Here is a 17,390-nt window from a genome sequence, read left to right on the forward strand (position 1 = left end):
CCAGGGACACCGGATCCCGACACATATGCTTTATATGCGTGGCCGGGGTCTCCGAACTCGGACAAAGGGAACAGGGACCTACCTTTGGCCATTGCACTCAGCAAGTCTTGGAACTCTGCAGGCACCTCAGCTTGTTTCCAACGCTCACTGTCCAAGATCAAGCTAGATGAAAAAAAGGAAATAATTCAGTAAACCATCATCTTGAATTCTGGCAGGAAGACATAATGAGTTGTCACAATTTTCTTTCACAAGCTTCCCTGCAGCACATCATGTGACCAAAATCCTTTATCAATGGTAAGGGTTAAGCATTAAAAATACACAAAGGGGCTTTTATGTTACAAACCGACATTATAGAGGAAAGAAAGATGACAGAAGCTCCTAAACAAATTTTGAATTAAGAAATTGAACAAGAATTATTCTTATTACTTTTACTTGACTTTTATTATGTCTATGGAACTTCAAATCATTAATTGTTAAGTAAAAAATACAACCCAACTCTACTGAAACACTTCTACTTCTTGGCATATTTCAGGAACGTAAAACGAAAAGACTTAATATATTCGACATATCGAGTTGGCTTGGCAGAATCTGAAGCAAACTGAACTGTTTTTGAAAAAAAAACTGCTTCATGATATCACATGTAGGAAGGCAAAAAATACACAAATCAGAGGGGATTTTGGCAAATACCTTAATTTGGTTTTCCTTTCTTCATGGAATCGATTGATGAACTTATTCGCCTGTAACACGCAACCACACAGCATAAGACACAACATTAATGTAACAATGTAAGAAGAAAATTGATGCCGATGCTATGTGTAAACCATAAAAACTCAGGTAAAGTCTCATGTTGACAACCTCAAACTCTGTGATGGCCTTGTATCTTTTCGCCAACTGCACTTAACTACTGTGAAAAACAAATGACATTTTGGGAAGCTTTTTTGGGGGTTTTATTTTGTTTCCAATAGTTGATCCAGTCCCGCCACCATTACTGGGGGCCTTATGAGTATACGATGCTCTCATTCTCAGACTCGTCAACGGAAGATGTACTTTTGAAGTGCTTAAGGCCAACACTTACCAGCACACACATGTAAACCAAAATGACGGTATCATAAAAATACTTTTACACTAGATATTGAATACGATAAAACAGGCGGATTACTGATTGACCCCTGACCTGATTCTGAAGGCCCCCTCTCAGTGATGTGCTCCTCCGTTCACAGATGCTTTCACACTTCCTAACAAACTTCTCTATTGCACGTGACAGAGACACAAATTCACCTGAACTCAGGCGCTCTAGGAATCCATCCTATGGGGGCAAAATAAGGATGATTTCAAGCCAATATTTGGAATTATTCTTTAACTTTTTTCCCCTAAATATTCGAAAGTTAACCTTCAGGATACATTTGTTTATTTTGTGCAAAAATCTCTTTACAAATAACCAACTAATAAAATGCAAAATTAAGTCCACTCTTTCCCTTCAAAATGCATGATCTTGAAGATGCAGTGTGTGCTTTACATATCTGTTATCTGCTGATTTGAACTTCCACATTTGAAGTACAACCAACACTCTGAAATGGAGTTGATTAATTTCAAATTTCAGATATATGAAGACTCTTCATGAACACATCTACAGTTCATAAAGACAGTATTAAAGCTTGCATGAAAACCTTGACCTATCATATCAATAGTGTTGTTTAAGACAAAAGAATTTAACTAAAATCATTTGTAATTGTTGCGCACTGAGCAAAACTCATTGGTAAACCTGGAAAAGTAACACCCACTGAGCCAAATTTTAGCCAGTAGCCCTCTCAAGTAATGGTTTCTTTTTTTTACCTTGCCTCGGGCTATGAGAAGCTTCAGACATCGGTCATGGGCGTAGTCACACACAAACAGCAAGAGATCCTGGACAGACTGCATTAGTCTACTGTGCTCTATGGGGGCTATCAACACATCGACATCACTGGCACTATGAGGCAGGAATAGGATACAGATGACAGTGGCAACAAAATCATTTTGTGATTTCTCTGAGGTAATGATAAAATGTCAGACAGAGATTGTTGTTTTTATTTACACTTGATCCAATGATGTAACAACATCACAGAGTGGTTAGAAAAAGATGTACAATGTTGCATTTAGTAACCAACACAGGTGCAAGGGTGTATCAACAGTGTACTGAGGCTGGTGGTTAGCTAATACACTGAGTACAATGCACAATGCCATGAATGATCATGTGACTGTGTGATAAAAAAGAATATTACCCTCATCTTTGTGCATATCACATCACAGACTAATCCCCACCTAACAGTCCAAAATATAATGTGAAATCTAATGGGAGCAGTGAACAGGCACATGTTACAATCCGATGTTACACTGTGTAATTTTTTGGTCAGTGGCTAAAGTTTGTTTGAAGTTAGTTTCTTCATAAAAGTTCAATTAAGCAATGTTGGCTGAGCTTAAAGAAAAATGCAGAGTCCCCTATAAAAATGGCTTTTAAGACAAAAAGATACTGCATTTGAGCCAGTCATGTGTGACTAACACATTTCTATCCATATGGTTATTAACCCAGTCCATGCACATCGTACAAACTATCTGTGCAGCAACGGACTGAGACACTTGTTTCAATGAGATTCAAGACACTTCAGGTCTAAAGTCTAAACAAACTGGCATATCTTACAGCTTTTCTGCGGGTGTTGATGCAACCTCGTCAAACTTGCTAGGCTGAGGCTGAGGTTCAATATCTTGGTCCCCGTTGTCCAATGCAGTGGCTTCATCGGCGCATTCTACCAGTCCATTCTGGTCTGGACCAGTTACCACCGGTTCGGCTGGTGAATCGGGGTCATATCCTGCAGCAAGATTTACCAGTCGCTTGATGATGTTGGTCGTTTCCTATGAAGTGGAGACAAACAGAACTTGTAGATAACTCAGTCACTATAACTTTATAAGGATCTCAACGCTCTAATTCTTTTCAAGGGCAAAACAATGTGCCACTGATTTTTTGCACTGCACTAGCTTTTACAGGCTCACGAAGCTTCCTGGCTGAAATGTCCCGCAAGTTTATGTCCAAAGACTTTCAAAGCAGCAAGCCAAAAACTTTGACTCAATTCTTTGACATCAGATCACAAAGGTCTTGAATCAATTGAAAGTAACAAGCAACATAAAAAAGCCAGTCTTGACTGAACTGGCTTTCCCTACCGTGTGCATATACATGTAATTCAATGTGCATTGGTTGCATTTTGGGCCTGCAGATAACTACAGGCCACTATGCAACGGACACCACATACATGTAGATTATATAGTGAAAGGATAGAAAGGCAGTTTTTATTTATCAGTCACTAGACAGGGCATTTTGGCTGAAACTGGAGAGTGGGCTGGTGAACCAACAGTAGTTAGGACTTCAAGCTAGGCAAGTTCCATGATAACAGCTGATATAATGAGACATGTGCTAAACTGCTATCCTTCTGACAAATCTACTGTGCTTCTATGAACTCTGCACAAACGTAGCTTACCCTGACTCTAATCAAGAGAAGGCCCAGGTTCTCAAACACTGCCTGGAACAGGTGCAGCCACTGGGGGAAGCTGAGAAGTCTCATCTGATCGGCAAGGCTAAGAGACACATAACACAAAAATAATGGAGGGGGACTTTTGGTAATTTTTTCCCTAGTATTTGGACACATCGATGAAACTTGGATCTAAAAACTCAAATTCAATTGCTCTCTTAAAAATACCTTAATTAAAAATTGCCAGATATTAAACATCAGGAAAATCCTATGAGAAAATGAATCCAAACAGAATCACAGATGGCCTTTTTCGTGCGTGTGAACAGCACAGTGCATTGGGACAAAATTTGTTGAGGGAACAGATTTTGTCCCAACAACTCGGTCCCAAATTCTCGAAGCAGGCCAGGGCAAACTGGCCTGGGTTAGGGTTAAGGTTGTGGTTGCCTCTACAGACGACTACACACATCCTGGAAAGAGTGTGCAATTTACAGCCCTCCAAATAGTACTTCAAGCCCAATCAACCTTGACAACCTCAGGCTAGAATGCTAGAGAACTGATGTTCCTGTGTGATGGCCCTAGGAATGACAAGGTCACACTGTTTTCTGTGCTTATGACCATGTGCATGTGTCTGCAAGATCAAGATTTCATCAATAGAGAGGTTTAGTTGCACGTTCTACGCGAACGTGAATGTGAAGAAAGTGTAGATTTTTGCTGACGTCATTGATTCGTGCGTATTGCCCCTCACGTACGGGTAGTTCGCACGGACGTCCAATACGTGAAACATGGCAAGTTCACGTTGGATCAAAACGTAAGAATCTGCAACTTTTTTGGAAGATTTTGAACTTGAATGCATTGACCATTCGCTGAGATGAAATGGACATTTTTAGAAAGTGCAAAGGTTATGCAACTAGGATTTTTTCACGCCTGGTTTATGATGACCGATTATACTTCTTTTGAGAGATTTACCGGATGTGATTGATCATTTGTAATTTTGTTCGAGTTTTCATTGGAAGATGTACATTTTGTGCGGGATGCACATCTAAACATTCAAACAGACACTGGACACCCGCGAACCCGTGCGCAATAAAAAAATTGTCGCATTTGCATTCATCTTTATGTAAAACGTGCATCTAAACCTCCCTAATACTGTATTTTAACAACCATCTTTGTCAATGAATACCTTCCGATGTTGGCATCATTATCCACATTATCAGCCGTGGACACTGCCTCCACAACGGTCTGTTTTATCAGTGCCTTGATGCTTTCAGCAGCCTCTTCTCTGTAGGTCTCCAAAAAGCTGAACCGATGCTGTCTTAGCATGCCCAGAACGATGGCAGTTAACTTGTCCTGAAAAAACGTGGCATGGCATTAAAGTTCACTTTGGGAGGGGAGGTTAAGGGAGCATCTCACATGTTTAAGTTCCTTTCGAAACTGCTAAGGAACCCGTCATATTTTCCTGGGGTACATATGCAGTGGTTCTTAAGGCTTATTCCCAACTGATGCAGAAGCACACATGGAGGTGAAGAATCCCATCAATGGAAACTAACAGTATTTCCAGGCTATTCCCATTTGGGAACAATACGTATTCCCAATTGGCCCAGCCTGCACTCCCAGAGGCACATTAAAAGCACTGCAGTCTTGGAGATGCTCCCCAAGCCCAAATGACCATCTACATGTATATGCAACATTAACCATCAACATGCTGTACAGCAATGCCTGTATCTCAGCTTTACCTCATCAACATGATCTAGTCCATCAATCGGTCGGTTCAGGTCAGCTGCGGTAAATCTTGCAAAATCCTGGGTCATCATCTTGTCAATCAATTTCTCCAGCTCAACAAGCTGGGAGCCCAGGTGCCTGGCAGTGAAAACATGGAGACAAATTGGCAGACAAATTAATACAGTTAATAAAATTAAGGAGAACAGTTTGTGGCTTTATCTGATTAATAATGGGCCCCAGAACTGTATTCTGTGGATACGAATGTTTTACCTGTATAGATACTTTTTACCTTGAAAGAAAAAGGAAAAGTGTTCAGTGTTTTGAAGCTTTCTGATTGGTTGACAGTCTTTGTGTGTGAACATTATTTAGATAAATACAGGTATAGACAATATTGGAGTTGTGCATGATATGAATTTTGATTAGCAAACTACAATAGTGGTGGTTAGGGCCACAAAAATCAAAATCAAAAGACTTCAAGGAAGTATTAAGGTATGCCAAGACGTGCCCACACAAATGGTGAAAGCAAGACCAGTGTAAGGCAAAACTCTCCACATCCTGAAAAATTTCACTGGAAAGCCCCAAGAATGTGAAACTCTTCACAGCTTTCAAAAGAGACAAATCAATCTATTAACTGTTACACTAAAGTTTTGAGAAAAACTCGTTGGAAGTTGGTCACTTTCTAAAACTTCAAGAGGTGATTACATGTGTAATTAAATTGTGCAAATGCATCTTTCACTGCCATACAATACGAGAAACAGCACTGTCAAAGCCTTACTGTGACTGTAATTAAGATTATCTTTGCACCTGAAAGTTGTTCCTTTATGAAAACTCAATACTAGGGAAACAGTTTTGCCAACATGCGTGTTGTAAAAACTAAGGTGGGGCGTGTCTTGCCAAGCAGAGTTTTAAGTAATCTCTATGGAGCACATGATTGTGCTCTTGTGAGGAAAGTGCAAAATGCGGTTTAGTTGCATTGTTTCCCCATGGAGATTTCAATAGATTTGGTCAACGTAATTTCACCAAGTTGCCAGAAACAGATAGCAGGGTTGATGTAACCTGAAACAGAGATTTTAAAAAAGTGATGGGTTTTAGCCAAATGTGTGCCACTTTGTGAAAACACTGACAACCTGTTACACCAGCCTACCTGAAGCACTGCAACCCAGACAGCTCCTGGGTTAGGACCTCTTGCGTGGTGGAGATGAGGTCTAATGCACCCACAAACTCTGAGGTGGTGAGTAGAATCTGTATGGTTGGCTGGGTCTGGTGGACGGTAGCCATCAGTTTCAACTAGAGTACAACATGACAGGAAGGAGTTTGGGATAACCACGAATGGGAAAAGTGAACAAGAAACAACGTAGCCAGCCCCTGTGGCATTCACATTTCCAAAGAATCTTCTAGAATCCTGGAGATTCCACCCGTTTGAAGAAACCATCACGAAACTGAATTCAATACGAAGAGGTTACTTTAACCCCTTGACGACAGGAATTTCTTTCCGAAAGCCGACTCCAAGAATTCCAGCCTCGCTTGGCCATGAAAGCCACCTGCCAAACACGCTTTGAATTACACGGTGAAAAGGCTGATTGTTCGGTGGCATGCGGCCCTACTCACACTTCCACATTACCGTTGCCTCTTTTCAAAGTGGGGACTATTGTGAAGCTGGTGATTATGATGCAAATTCCGTCTTTTCATTTCTGGGTTACACACAAAGACCAATTACCATACATACAAGAGCCAGGGTCTACCTTCTTTCACCGTGTTCGCTCGAGCGTGGGCCGAGAATAGTAGCTGAAAAGCGGGCCGAGGATCTCAATTTTTACGGCATTTCTAGCTACGTCCCGGCACAAAGGGGTTAAGAGATAATGCCCACTTACAAAAAATAAATGTACAGGTTTGCATGAAAGGCTGAGCACCCCAGGGAAAAATGGGGTAATGCAGAGGCTCTAAACACATGATGATCACCGACATGAGTTTGGAAGAAAAAAAAAAGCAGGATGGTAAATATCGAGACATCTGATCCTACCTTGTTGAAGACTTTGACATAATTTGCTCTGGACATTTGCAGTTTGAGTATTCTCAGGTTGCCCTGTGCCAGAATTGCATCAATGCTGTTGATTTTACCCCTGAAATTTACAAAAGACATTTTAAAAAATGGATCTGGCTTATAGGAAGTAAATTTGGGCAATACAAGTGATAATAACATAGTGATATAATATTTTTTTGTCTATTCTGAATTAACTAGAGTCAGAAACCACCAAACAGCATCAGCTTCAGCAGAAGCGTGCATACCTCAGCTCCCGTATGGCCCTGCAGGTGGATGCCAGATTCTCCTGCAGCTTGTCGTGGGATGCCATTGCATTGAAGAAGGCATTGGATCGCAGTGAGATCTGCTGCGCTATTTGTACCTCAACAATGTCCAAGTAGTGGCTCAGCTGTCAGAAAGGAAATCATAAGCAGCTTTTGGTGAGCAAAGAGAGGCGAGAAAGTGAGGGTAGAAAAAAAATGTCAAGGTTTGCCCAGAATGCAAAAATGAAGTTTTCAATGAGACTGCACAGGCGGAATGTCTTTTAAAAATTATGCAGGGCGGCCATGTAACAGCTGTAACAAAGAGGCCGAATACCTGTCTCCAACAAAGTCCATGTATATCTTATTCACTGGTTTACATGACTGTTAAGATATGATCACATAAAAGTGCATTAATGTACAAATGTACATGTACATGCCTAGTGTTCAACTTCTTTGTGTGATGTCACCATCCAATATAGGTTACACAATTCAGTTTCTTGGTAATACCTTTTCTTGAAGCAGTTTTGACGATTGATGGCCTGCTGCTGGGTCACTTAACCTTTGACCTTTGAACTGCGACCAGGGGAGCACAGCCTCAAAAGTGTCTGGATTTTCCAGGGCAAAGTCGTTCCGGAAAAACACCTGTAGATGAAAGAGATTGATAGCTTTAAAATATCAACCCCCTCATGAGTGGCATACATGAATAATCTTATTAAACTCCAACCCTGCGATATGGTACATTTCTACGTTCTGATTATTTCCTTTGAGTTGACAAGGTAAAGGCAGTTTGCCTCTTCAGCCTTACTGCTGGAGCTTAAATAAAAACACATACATTAACACTTTGAAATTGATATACAGGTAAGAAAATTTCCTTTCTAAGTTTTGTACTGTGTTGGTACACTGCACCTGTTAATATTTACATGTAACACCTGCTCCTGTTGTGTATTGATTCATTACAGACGGCTTTCTGAAATGCACAGTATTTTCAGACGCTCAGTGCAAACGAAATGCCAACTACTTTTATGCACTTGTTAACAAATATGACCCATTTACGTGTGTCACATACTGGTACATGTACATTCGAACATGTGGTCAAAAGTCAGTGTTTCACCATTTTAAAGCATGTTTTGATCGGATAGAATATGTGTAGAAAAGGTTCATTGGCAATACAGTGGAACGCCGCTATAACCAACAAGACGGGGTCCACGCTAAATGTTCGCTACAGCAGTCGTTCAGAATAGTGAATTTAACTGCCAAACATTTCGTTGCCATTATTCTCTCCATGGAACTGTTACTCATTTTGAGTTCTTCTGATCATCAGAGAGTACAGAATGAGTACACAGATGTCTCTAGAAAGGATGTATCAGCGGATATTACTTCCCAAGAAAACTTGCAATCATTTAAAGCGACCATGAAACAGAAAGATTTTACTAAATTATACTAAAACCCTTGATATTGCACCTCAGGATTTCAATTTACCTGATTTTAAATGTTTGTTCTGCAATTTTAACCCATATATTGGAGCTTCTTTTAGTTTTTATGCTAATGCACATTTGCATATATTCATAAGCAAAACTACAGCATGATGTCATCCAAGGCACCAGGTTCAACTGTTGCACTAATTTGTGCACAGAAAATTTCTAGATTTTTTAACACTGCTATCATAGATTTCATTTCCTTTGGCAATTTATTGTTGTGTAAGTATAATTATGACAATAGGCAAGCAAGCAACCTTTTCACAGAAATTTTTTCAGATGGCAAATTTGGAGTTTGCAATTTGAACATGAAAACATGCAAACTGAACCACGTCTTCCTTGATTTACCGTACATCAAAGGAAAAGCGCCCTCACTTGTCCAAAACTGCTTGGTCAATTTGGAAAGTTTAAAAAGTGCACTTTTCAATTCACGTAACTCAAAACAAAAAGTCAAACAGTCTTCATACATGTATATTTAAGAAGAGTACAGAGATACACAAAAAGTGATTCTAAGAAAAAATCATTTCATTTCCCATAAAAAGCCCAAACCCTGTGAAATAATTTGTTCCATACATGTTTATGTGCAACGAGTTTTCTGTTGAAGGTTGTCTAGTAAAGGGTTCCATACCTGGCACCATGTGGCACCATGTGACACCCTGTATACAAGCCTTATGAAATTGAGACTGGTGTGAAAAATAAATGTTCTTTAATTAAATTTTTCCCTGCCAAATTTTACTTTTATGGGACATGGTATTACTCTCTGGTGGCTGCTTCATGTACATGTATGTCACTGCAGGGATAATCAGCGATGCCCATCTGTGGATTTCTTTCCGATGTCCACTCAAAATATGATCTGTTCCAAATTCATCCCAACAGCACCGTGAATCAAACAGCAGTCTAGCATCTGTTCATGTATATGTGCTACGGACAAGGGCTGTGCACAAAGAAGTTGGACGATGACAGATCTGTACATATGCCATCTTGCAAACCTATGCCCAATGTTTGATTTGCATGACATATGGTTGCTACGTGTACAGTACATGTAACACTGTAACTATAGAAATACCAACCTTGGAACACGCTGACAAAATGTAGCGCTTGTTACAGGCAATAAAACTATATTACAGAAATTTATGCAATTTGCCCTGGAGTGTATAAATAAACATGGAGTATATAAACAAATACATTTTATGTTGTCACAGCTAATTCATTTCAAGTTCCTGTGCATCTTGCATCCAGAATCAATATGAACTTTGAACATTTCCATCCACAAAGTATCGATTTCAACAAGGGTGGCAAATGGTGAATAAGAATGGCACAGTCACGTGACTGTCAATACTACTGGTAGTAGGTTTTGGATGGTGAGCAGGCACATGCACGCACATGATTCACAAGTGCTGAACATACATGTACATGTATAGACACGTGCTGCTACTGTGCAGTAATCAAAAGTCACCTTAGTCAATAACATTACCTACAGGTACATAGGCATCGTCTACAGCCAAAACAAGCAGATGAGTGGGCACTTTCTAATGACCATGAAAATCTTGGGAAAGAGCAAAACTACAAGTTTGCCGATAAGACTCACTGCAAACGTACCTTTGGGATCTGCTCCAGTTCTGTGCTACCTCGCTCTAAAAGAAAGCAACAAATATTTAAGTTATGTTGATTTACAAATATGTACATGCACAGCGGTCAAGTGGTTTGGTCTTACCTGCCCAGGGGTGCGCAATATGTAACGTTGGCATCATGATTTATTCAACACCACAAAATCTGTCATTAAATCAGTTTTAAGAATTATATTACCCATATCAACCTACATGTACATGTACATGCACACGAACATGCAGCACAGAGATGTAAAATATGGCACCAGAGGCTTCCAGCCACGTACATGTACATGTATGCTGTAAGCACAAAGGTACATGTACACTGTACATGTAAATGTATGGAATCTTCCGGTACACTTAAACAGTGCACTTTAATTTGCTTTGAGACTACAAGTATGGTACATGTACAGACGAAGCTGACCATGCTCAGCTTTAAAACCTCCTAACTGATCCATGTACGTGTAAAAACATAACTTGTGTTGAGTCCAAATTTCCACACTAGTTTCAAGCATACAGTGCACATGTACATGTACACGTATATCATCCTATATGCACTGCTGTGTGAAACAACAGCATGTCTATGCATGTACAACACAGTACCAGTAACAAAACCAGTATTTGTTAGAATGTTTGTGAAACTCAATAATGAAACAACAAGGAAATATCTCACACATTACATGTACATTCTGCAAAAAGATGAGAAAATTTTGCACTGCTGTACAATATCTACATATAAGTTGTACGCTCATTTTTATCGATTCCGTCCGACATGTTAACATTACTCTTTATAACAAATAAAGAAAAGTGTTGAATTTGGAAGTAATGTCATGTGTCATTACTTTGAGTCATTTGTGCTGTCTGGAAAAAAAATAACATTTGCATGAACTCTAAAACAAAAACTGTTACAGTTTCTTTTATCAAATTCCGTCCGACATGATTTGGGGACTTTTGAAACATGCCCTTCATATTACATGCCTATCACATGTTTCATCCCAGTGCTGCATATCTTGCGTATAATGCATAATGTATCATGAACGTGTAGGTAGCTTCAAAAGTCATTCACAATCTTATTGAGGCCTATCAAAATTGTACTAACTGAAACTCAAATACTTTTTGAATTCTGTTGTAAATTCCTTTATCCAGTAATATCTGAACAGAATAAACTTTTGCTACTTGAATGCAAATTTTTTGCCATGAATGTAAGGTCCAATTCTATCCGACATGCATCATTCCGTCCGACATGATATCTGCATGTCGGACGGAAAAACACTTCTTTTCATTATATCTCTGAAAGTGAAAAGGAGAAATTTTAAAAAAATGGAGGTTATTTTTGATGAGTCTATTAATTGATACTTTGCAATAGTCACACTTTTATTAAAACAAGTGGTTGGGAGAAAAAAACTTTTTTGGAACCTAACCCATGTCGGACGGAAATCATAACGACAAAAAACATTACTTGAAATGACTTTCTAAGATTTAATACAGGATGGTGTAGAGGAAGTGAATATTGTTTAAAAACAATCTGAATAATTGTTTTTGTTGAAAAAAATAAAAAGTTAAGGCAATTGTACTCAGTTGAGAAGGATCTTCTTACATGGGAACAAATTCCGTCCGACATGCATTAATTTCACTGACCCAATTACCAAAACCAAATATCACCAAGAGAAACATATAAATTTAGCTTTTTTCATAGAAAATGGCAAAATTTGGTTAACACGCTTCAAAATAAATCACATATTAATCTTGTTCAAGGCTTTTAGAAATTTCACCCCTGTGATGGCCATTTTTGAAACATGCCCATGTACATTCCAGATGAACATGTACATGTGTATCCCATAATTTAATATGTGCATGACGTGTGTGAATACATCATCTGACATGTCTGAATGATCATGCTTGGGCATATACATGTACAGAATGTATACATGTACTGAATACGTGTTGAAATATTCGATCAAAATTGGCTTATGTGCAGTATCTGTTAGCTGACAAAACATCCTGCTTACTACACACTAATACATGTACATCATCTGAAGCATACATTATCATGTGCATACATGTATGTACATGTACATGTATGTATTTGACTACAACAAAAAGCCAATCTGCTTTTTGTAATCACTTCCTCCAATTCAACCAATCTCATACCACAAGGGTGCACCTCTGACAGAATTTCTGTCAGTCTTTTTATCATCGGCAAGTTTTCAAAATTTGCAGTTCCACCTTTCTTTTGAAACAGGAATAATGGCTAGAATGACATAAACAATGGCCAAAGTCATGCCTCCTTCACACATACCGGTAGTGTCCAAGGTACATACATGTATTGGGTAGCTGGAGACATGTACATGTATAAAAGGGTTCTGATTGATTGAATATTGAATTCTACCCTCTTTTCTCAAAAGAGAGAATACATTTAGGAATGAGCTCACGCTGACGCCTGACTGGTTCATGTCTGACGATTGTTGAATTAAGTGCACATGTACCCCTACATTATATGTTTGTTCTGCAACACATACTCTGATGGGCTGCACACTGCCTCCCTTGAATACAGCCTCAATGCCATATCAAATCTCAGCACAGCCAGTATGCCATCCTTCATGTCCTTACTGCATTATGACCTCTCACTTGGGGTCGACTCATTTACACCATGGAGGAAAGAATATACTTGTGTCCATATTACATGTATGCACACACAAAAAGCTCTGCTTTATGTGTGTACACATACCGGTTCAGTAGGGTGTGCCTAAGGTCTAGAACAATCAGACTTCAAGGATGAGAGACTTCATAGCAACCAACATGGTTTCTGAATTAAGGACACCCCCAGTCCTCAAACCTGCAGTACACAAGGACAACAGCATACTGTCCTTGTTTACATTTGAGGACAAGAAATATTACCCTCCTTACCATTAAATCTCCAGTCAGCAGGATAGAGGTGGCCTCATTATTAAGGCATATCTACCTTTAATAACCTTTTCAGAAGAGAAAAGGCAATCGACCATGACAAATTACCATGCACATGTGCTAGTCGTACACAGCTATAGTGTATCAACGACAGGTACTGCACGAACAGGATGTGCAACATTCATGAACATTTAACACAACTACAGAAAAATGTACAGACCGTATGTCAGTGTATGTGTTTGTGACCCTCGCTGCCTGCATATTTTTGCTGACAGCTGAAGGCAGAAGCCTTCCTGAACACCCAAAATCCGAACTTAGCATTCGATGTCACATCCTTTACATTTGAACGACACGGGGACTTGGAAGTTCAGAAAATAAACAACACATTAGCCGCACAGTTCTAAAGCCTGCTTAGTACCAGTAGGTGTTTGATTTTGGACAATTACTAGCATAGGATGAATGAGCCTAGTCTGTGTCATTTCCAATTAGGCAAGGAGAACTGATGATCTTGTACTAAGTAAACGCAGACAGGTTCATTTGAAAGTGCACAAGTTCACTTAAAAGACAAACCATTCATTTCAGAAATTTCAGAATTAAGTTTCCTTGAAGCCTTATTCCTGACCGGAATCCTACACATACACAATACATGTAATTGTGGGTTTTAAGTCATTTGATCCAACAAAATAAAAGGCAGAAGTGAATGCACTATTAAACAGAAAAAAATAAAGTTAAAGATCAATCCAATACTCACACACTATCAGCAACACACCACCACAGAATGTATCTATACATGTACAGTGTACTAGTATCAAAAGGTAGTCAGGGGGGTGGTAGTACCAGCAGGTGAATGTTGTGCATTAGGGTGACCATGTGCTAGGCCTTCTAAATTACTGTGCACTGTTTATTTTCCAACAGTTTAAATTGCAGACACATGTAAACCATGTTTATTTCTTCAAGTTTTTTGGGTTGAAATAAAGGTAGTATTTCAAAATTATACTGCAACAACTTGAAATGTATACATTTAACTACGTCTATGGTGGTACTTTCACAAACTTTAGCTCGGAGAAATGGAAAACAAGTATCGACAGGAGTTCATTGTCAAAGAATACATGCGGTAAAGAATGAACATAAAAATCTTGGACTTTACATGTACCTGCATGCATTCAGCTTATTTAGATGTATTTAAATTTACGTTACCTCTATGCATGATGTACATGTACATGTATCAACTGTGTTATTGTTGACAAAACTACTAACATTCAGAATTTGCCAAGTGTGGTGTTTCACAGAGGCTAACATTCAAATTGCCATGTTTTTCTTTAAATCATTTCACTTCAGTTCAATTCAAAAAGTATTTGAAGCCAGGAATTGACCACAATGGCAGCATTCTAGTTGAAAAATGATGACACAACACATACAAACATCAGTGATGGGTGATTCCGGTCTCTCCCTTTTGATATCTACATGTACAATGTACATAATAAAAAGGGGGAAATCGGGGACCAGACTCAACTAAGGGACAGAAACATCAAATTTAGTGGAGTTTTTACCTTTTAATCTGCAGACAGGACTTTGATGGTGGTCTGATGGATCTACTGATGCCGAACTGACTGATGAACCAAGCTTCTTGTGATCTTTTAAGCGCTACAGTGAAAAAAAAACAATATGACAGAAGCGAAATATTGTTTCAAAAGACTGGAGTCTCTGAGCAAGTGAAATGTATGTGATTGACATCCAATCCAAACAGTGTTCAAGAAGTTACCAAGAGCCCCAAAAAGTAGCACTAGAAAGACAAGCTTCCTTCCTGACAACTGAATGGCAACCTGACAAATACATGTACATGTACACTGCTTGAGAGTGCAATGCTGTTTGTCACACAAGAGTCATTATAACACAGGCCTTTCTTTAGGTATATTCGGGTAGTTCATTTTACTCTGGCCTATCGGTGATATTTGTGTGAAGGGCAGTAGTTATTGCTACACCGACGTTGTTTCAGTCGGATACCTGGTTACATGTACATGTAATTACTGTATTAAGTAATGGCTCAGATAACAAAGAGACTTAGGGACCATACTTATTGTTGGCGGGTAATCTCACATTGAGCGTTTTTAAAGAAAGTTACTGAAGTTACAGTGCAAAGTTTTGATTGGATGAATCGATATTGGAAAACCCCGTTTTGACGTCTTTCTGCTACGTGTACACTTAGTCTGCCAATACATTGTGTTTGTAAGCCTGTACTCAGCAAAGTCGTAAGTTGTTTGGCTGCATACATGTACACGTACATGTACATGTACCTTTCATTAAAACATTCAGCCCTCAGTTTTCAATCCATTGCAAACTACATTTATTTACATGTACATGTAGGTCGATTTGTCCTCCATTTTAGCACATGTACATGTAACTATGTTTTTTTTTATGTACATTTATTGTGTTTATCTTATTAGAGCCTGATTAATTACCATCCTTTCATGTGAGGTGTAATTTTCACAACCTGATATCACGTTGTGCTTTAATTTGGTTAATTCCAGATTAAACCTAGTTAAGTTCCACATGGTGACAATGATGATATGTGTGGGAAGTGTCAATGACTCAGTGAAAGTGTAGGTTAATTTTTGCAGATGGGATAGCAGAGAGTGTTATAGTCATTCATAAATTTAGCAAAAGTTTCGCAAGTTTTTATCAGATCTGTTGGTGTACATGAACATGTACAGGTGGATCTGTACAAGTGGTCCCCTCAGAATGACTCCCTACCATGTTATAGGAAACATTACCAAAGACCAACTCCATGGGGTCTATTCTACAAATACTGACTGCTTCAAGTGGTGTAGTAAAACTTACCTTTCAAGGGAATCCATGGAGCATTCTATTTTTGCAGACGAAACTAGAATTCTCCATGGATCACTTAGAGAAAGACGAATTTTCTGTATTTCAGGTTTACATGTCTATTTCACTTCTTTCCATCAAAAAGCAAATACAAGTACATGTACATGTAAAAGTAAATTTGATAAAATTAGTGTTGTGCTTGTGTTGCATCATTATCCTCTTTTTCTTATCGATCTGTTTGCAGTGCTGAATAACTTAAAAAGGCTCTCCAACATTCGAAAACCAGACACTGGATGACTCCTACACTTTGACTATTGGTAAATATACAGCATATCAAAGTGGCTAATATACATGTACATGTACACATACATGTATCACGGTAGGTGTAGCAGGTTGAATTGCACTTTCAGTCAATCCTGTGCAAAATTTTCAGTTTTACTTGGCCTTTTCAAAACAATATTCCACAACAATAAATAAGAAAAGATGACTGACTGATGGCAGCCGGATTGACAATTTCATATAGGATCCACTAATTTCATAGTACAGATGAACGACCGTGCAGATCTAACTGGTCTTAAAAAACCTCACTAAAAATGGTTTTTACCTCACTGGCTCTGCCCTGTGGCTGTGCTCAAAAATACAGTCAACACCAAAATGAACAGGGACCCACGAGGATGAATAAAGCCCTTTTCACATGACGACAAAAAACTCGCAAGGTTTAAAAACTGTTCTCATGCTTGAGAAATCTTACAAAAGTGCTATCGTGTGAAAGGTCGCCAATGCTTGAGAGTGACAAGCATTGCTGGTGAATCCTTGAGATATTTTGGAGGAGGTCCGGACCTACAACAAAATCTTCTGCTAGCGGAGGATTTCTCAAGCACCCATGAGAAATGGTTGTGTGAATGGAGGCACTGTTTATTGTACAACGTCCCCTGTGATAACCTACACAGTGCGCATGCAGTGCGCGCACACCCTTTAACTTCGTTTCAGGTATGTCCTGTGATCGTGGCACTGCTCACCGGTGCAATCGGGAATACCTCCCGCGACTTCCCGCCACACGTGGCTATTGTGGACCATGCCGT

The 17,390-nt window shown here is 39.1% G+C and overlaps 1 protein-coding gene across 1 annotated transcript in view; it reads right to left on the bottom strand.

The window, feature by feature from the left end:
- Window positions 1-17,390, bottom strand: part of vps54 (VPS54 subunit of GARP complex) — a 29,131-nt gene that overhangs the window by 9,451 nt on the left and 2,290 nt on the right. The window contains exons 3-16 of the mRNA XM_022235133.2: window positions 15,036-15,129; window positions 10,574-10,608; window positions 8,007-8,141; window positions 7,503-7,645; window positions 7,237-7,336; window positions 6,361-6,503; window positions 5,231-5,354; window positions 4,678-4,844; window positions 3,507-3,603; window positions 2,675-2,886; window positions 1,834-1,966; window positions 1,175-1,306; window positions 688-737; window positions 83-162 (exon numbers count right to left, since the gene is read on the bottom strand). Of these exons, the coding sequence (XP_022090825.2) occupies window positions 83-162; window positions 688-737; window positions 1,175-1,306; window positions 1,834-1,966; window positions 2,675-2,886; window positions 3,507-3,603; window positions 4,678-4,844; window positions 5,231-5,354; window positions 6,361-6,503; window positions 7,237-7,336; window positions 7,503-7,645; window positions 8,007-8,141; window positions 10,574-10,608; window positions 15,036-15,129 (1,645 nt within the window). The remainder of the gene's footprint in view (window positions 1-82; window positions 163-687; window positions 738-1,174; window positions 1,307-1,833; window positions 1,967-2,674; window positions 2,887-3,506; window positions 3,604-4,677; window positions 4,845-5,230; window positions 5,355-6,360; window positions 6,504-7,236; window positions 7,337-7,502; window positions 7,646-8,006; window positions 8,142-10,573; window positions 10,609-15,035; window positions 15,130-17,390) is intronic.

This window comes from Acanthaster planci, linkage group LG01 (assembly GCF_054643075.1).
Source record: "Acanthaster planci isolate LZ-2023a linkage group LG01, COTS_SCS, whole genome shotgun sequence".
Lineage (NCBI taxonomy): Eukaryota > Metazoa > Echinodermata > Asteroidea > Valvatida > Acanthasteridae > Acanthaster > Acanthaster planci.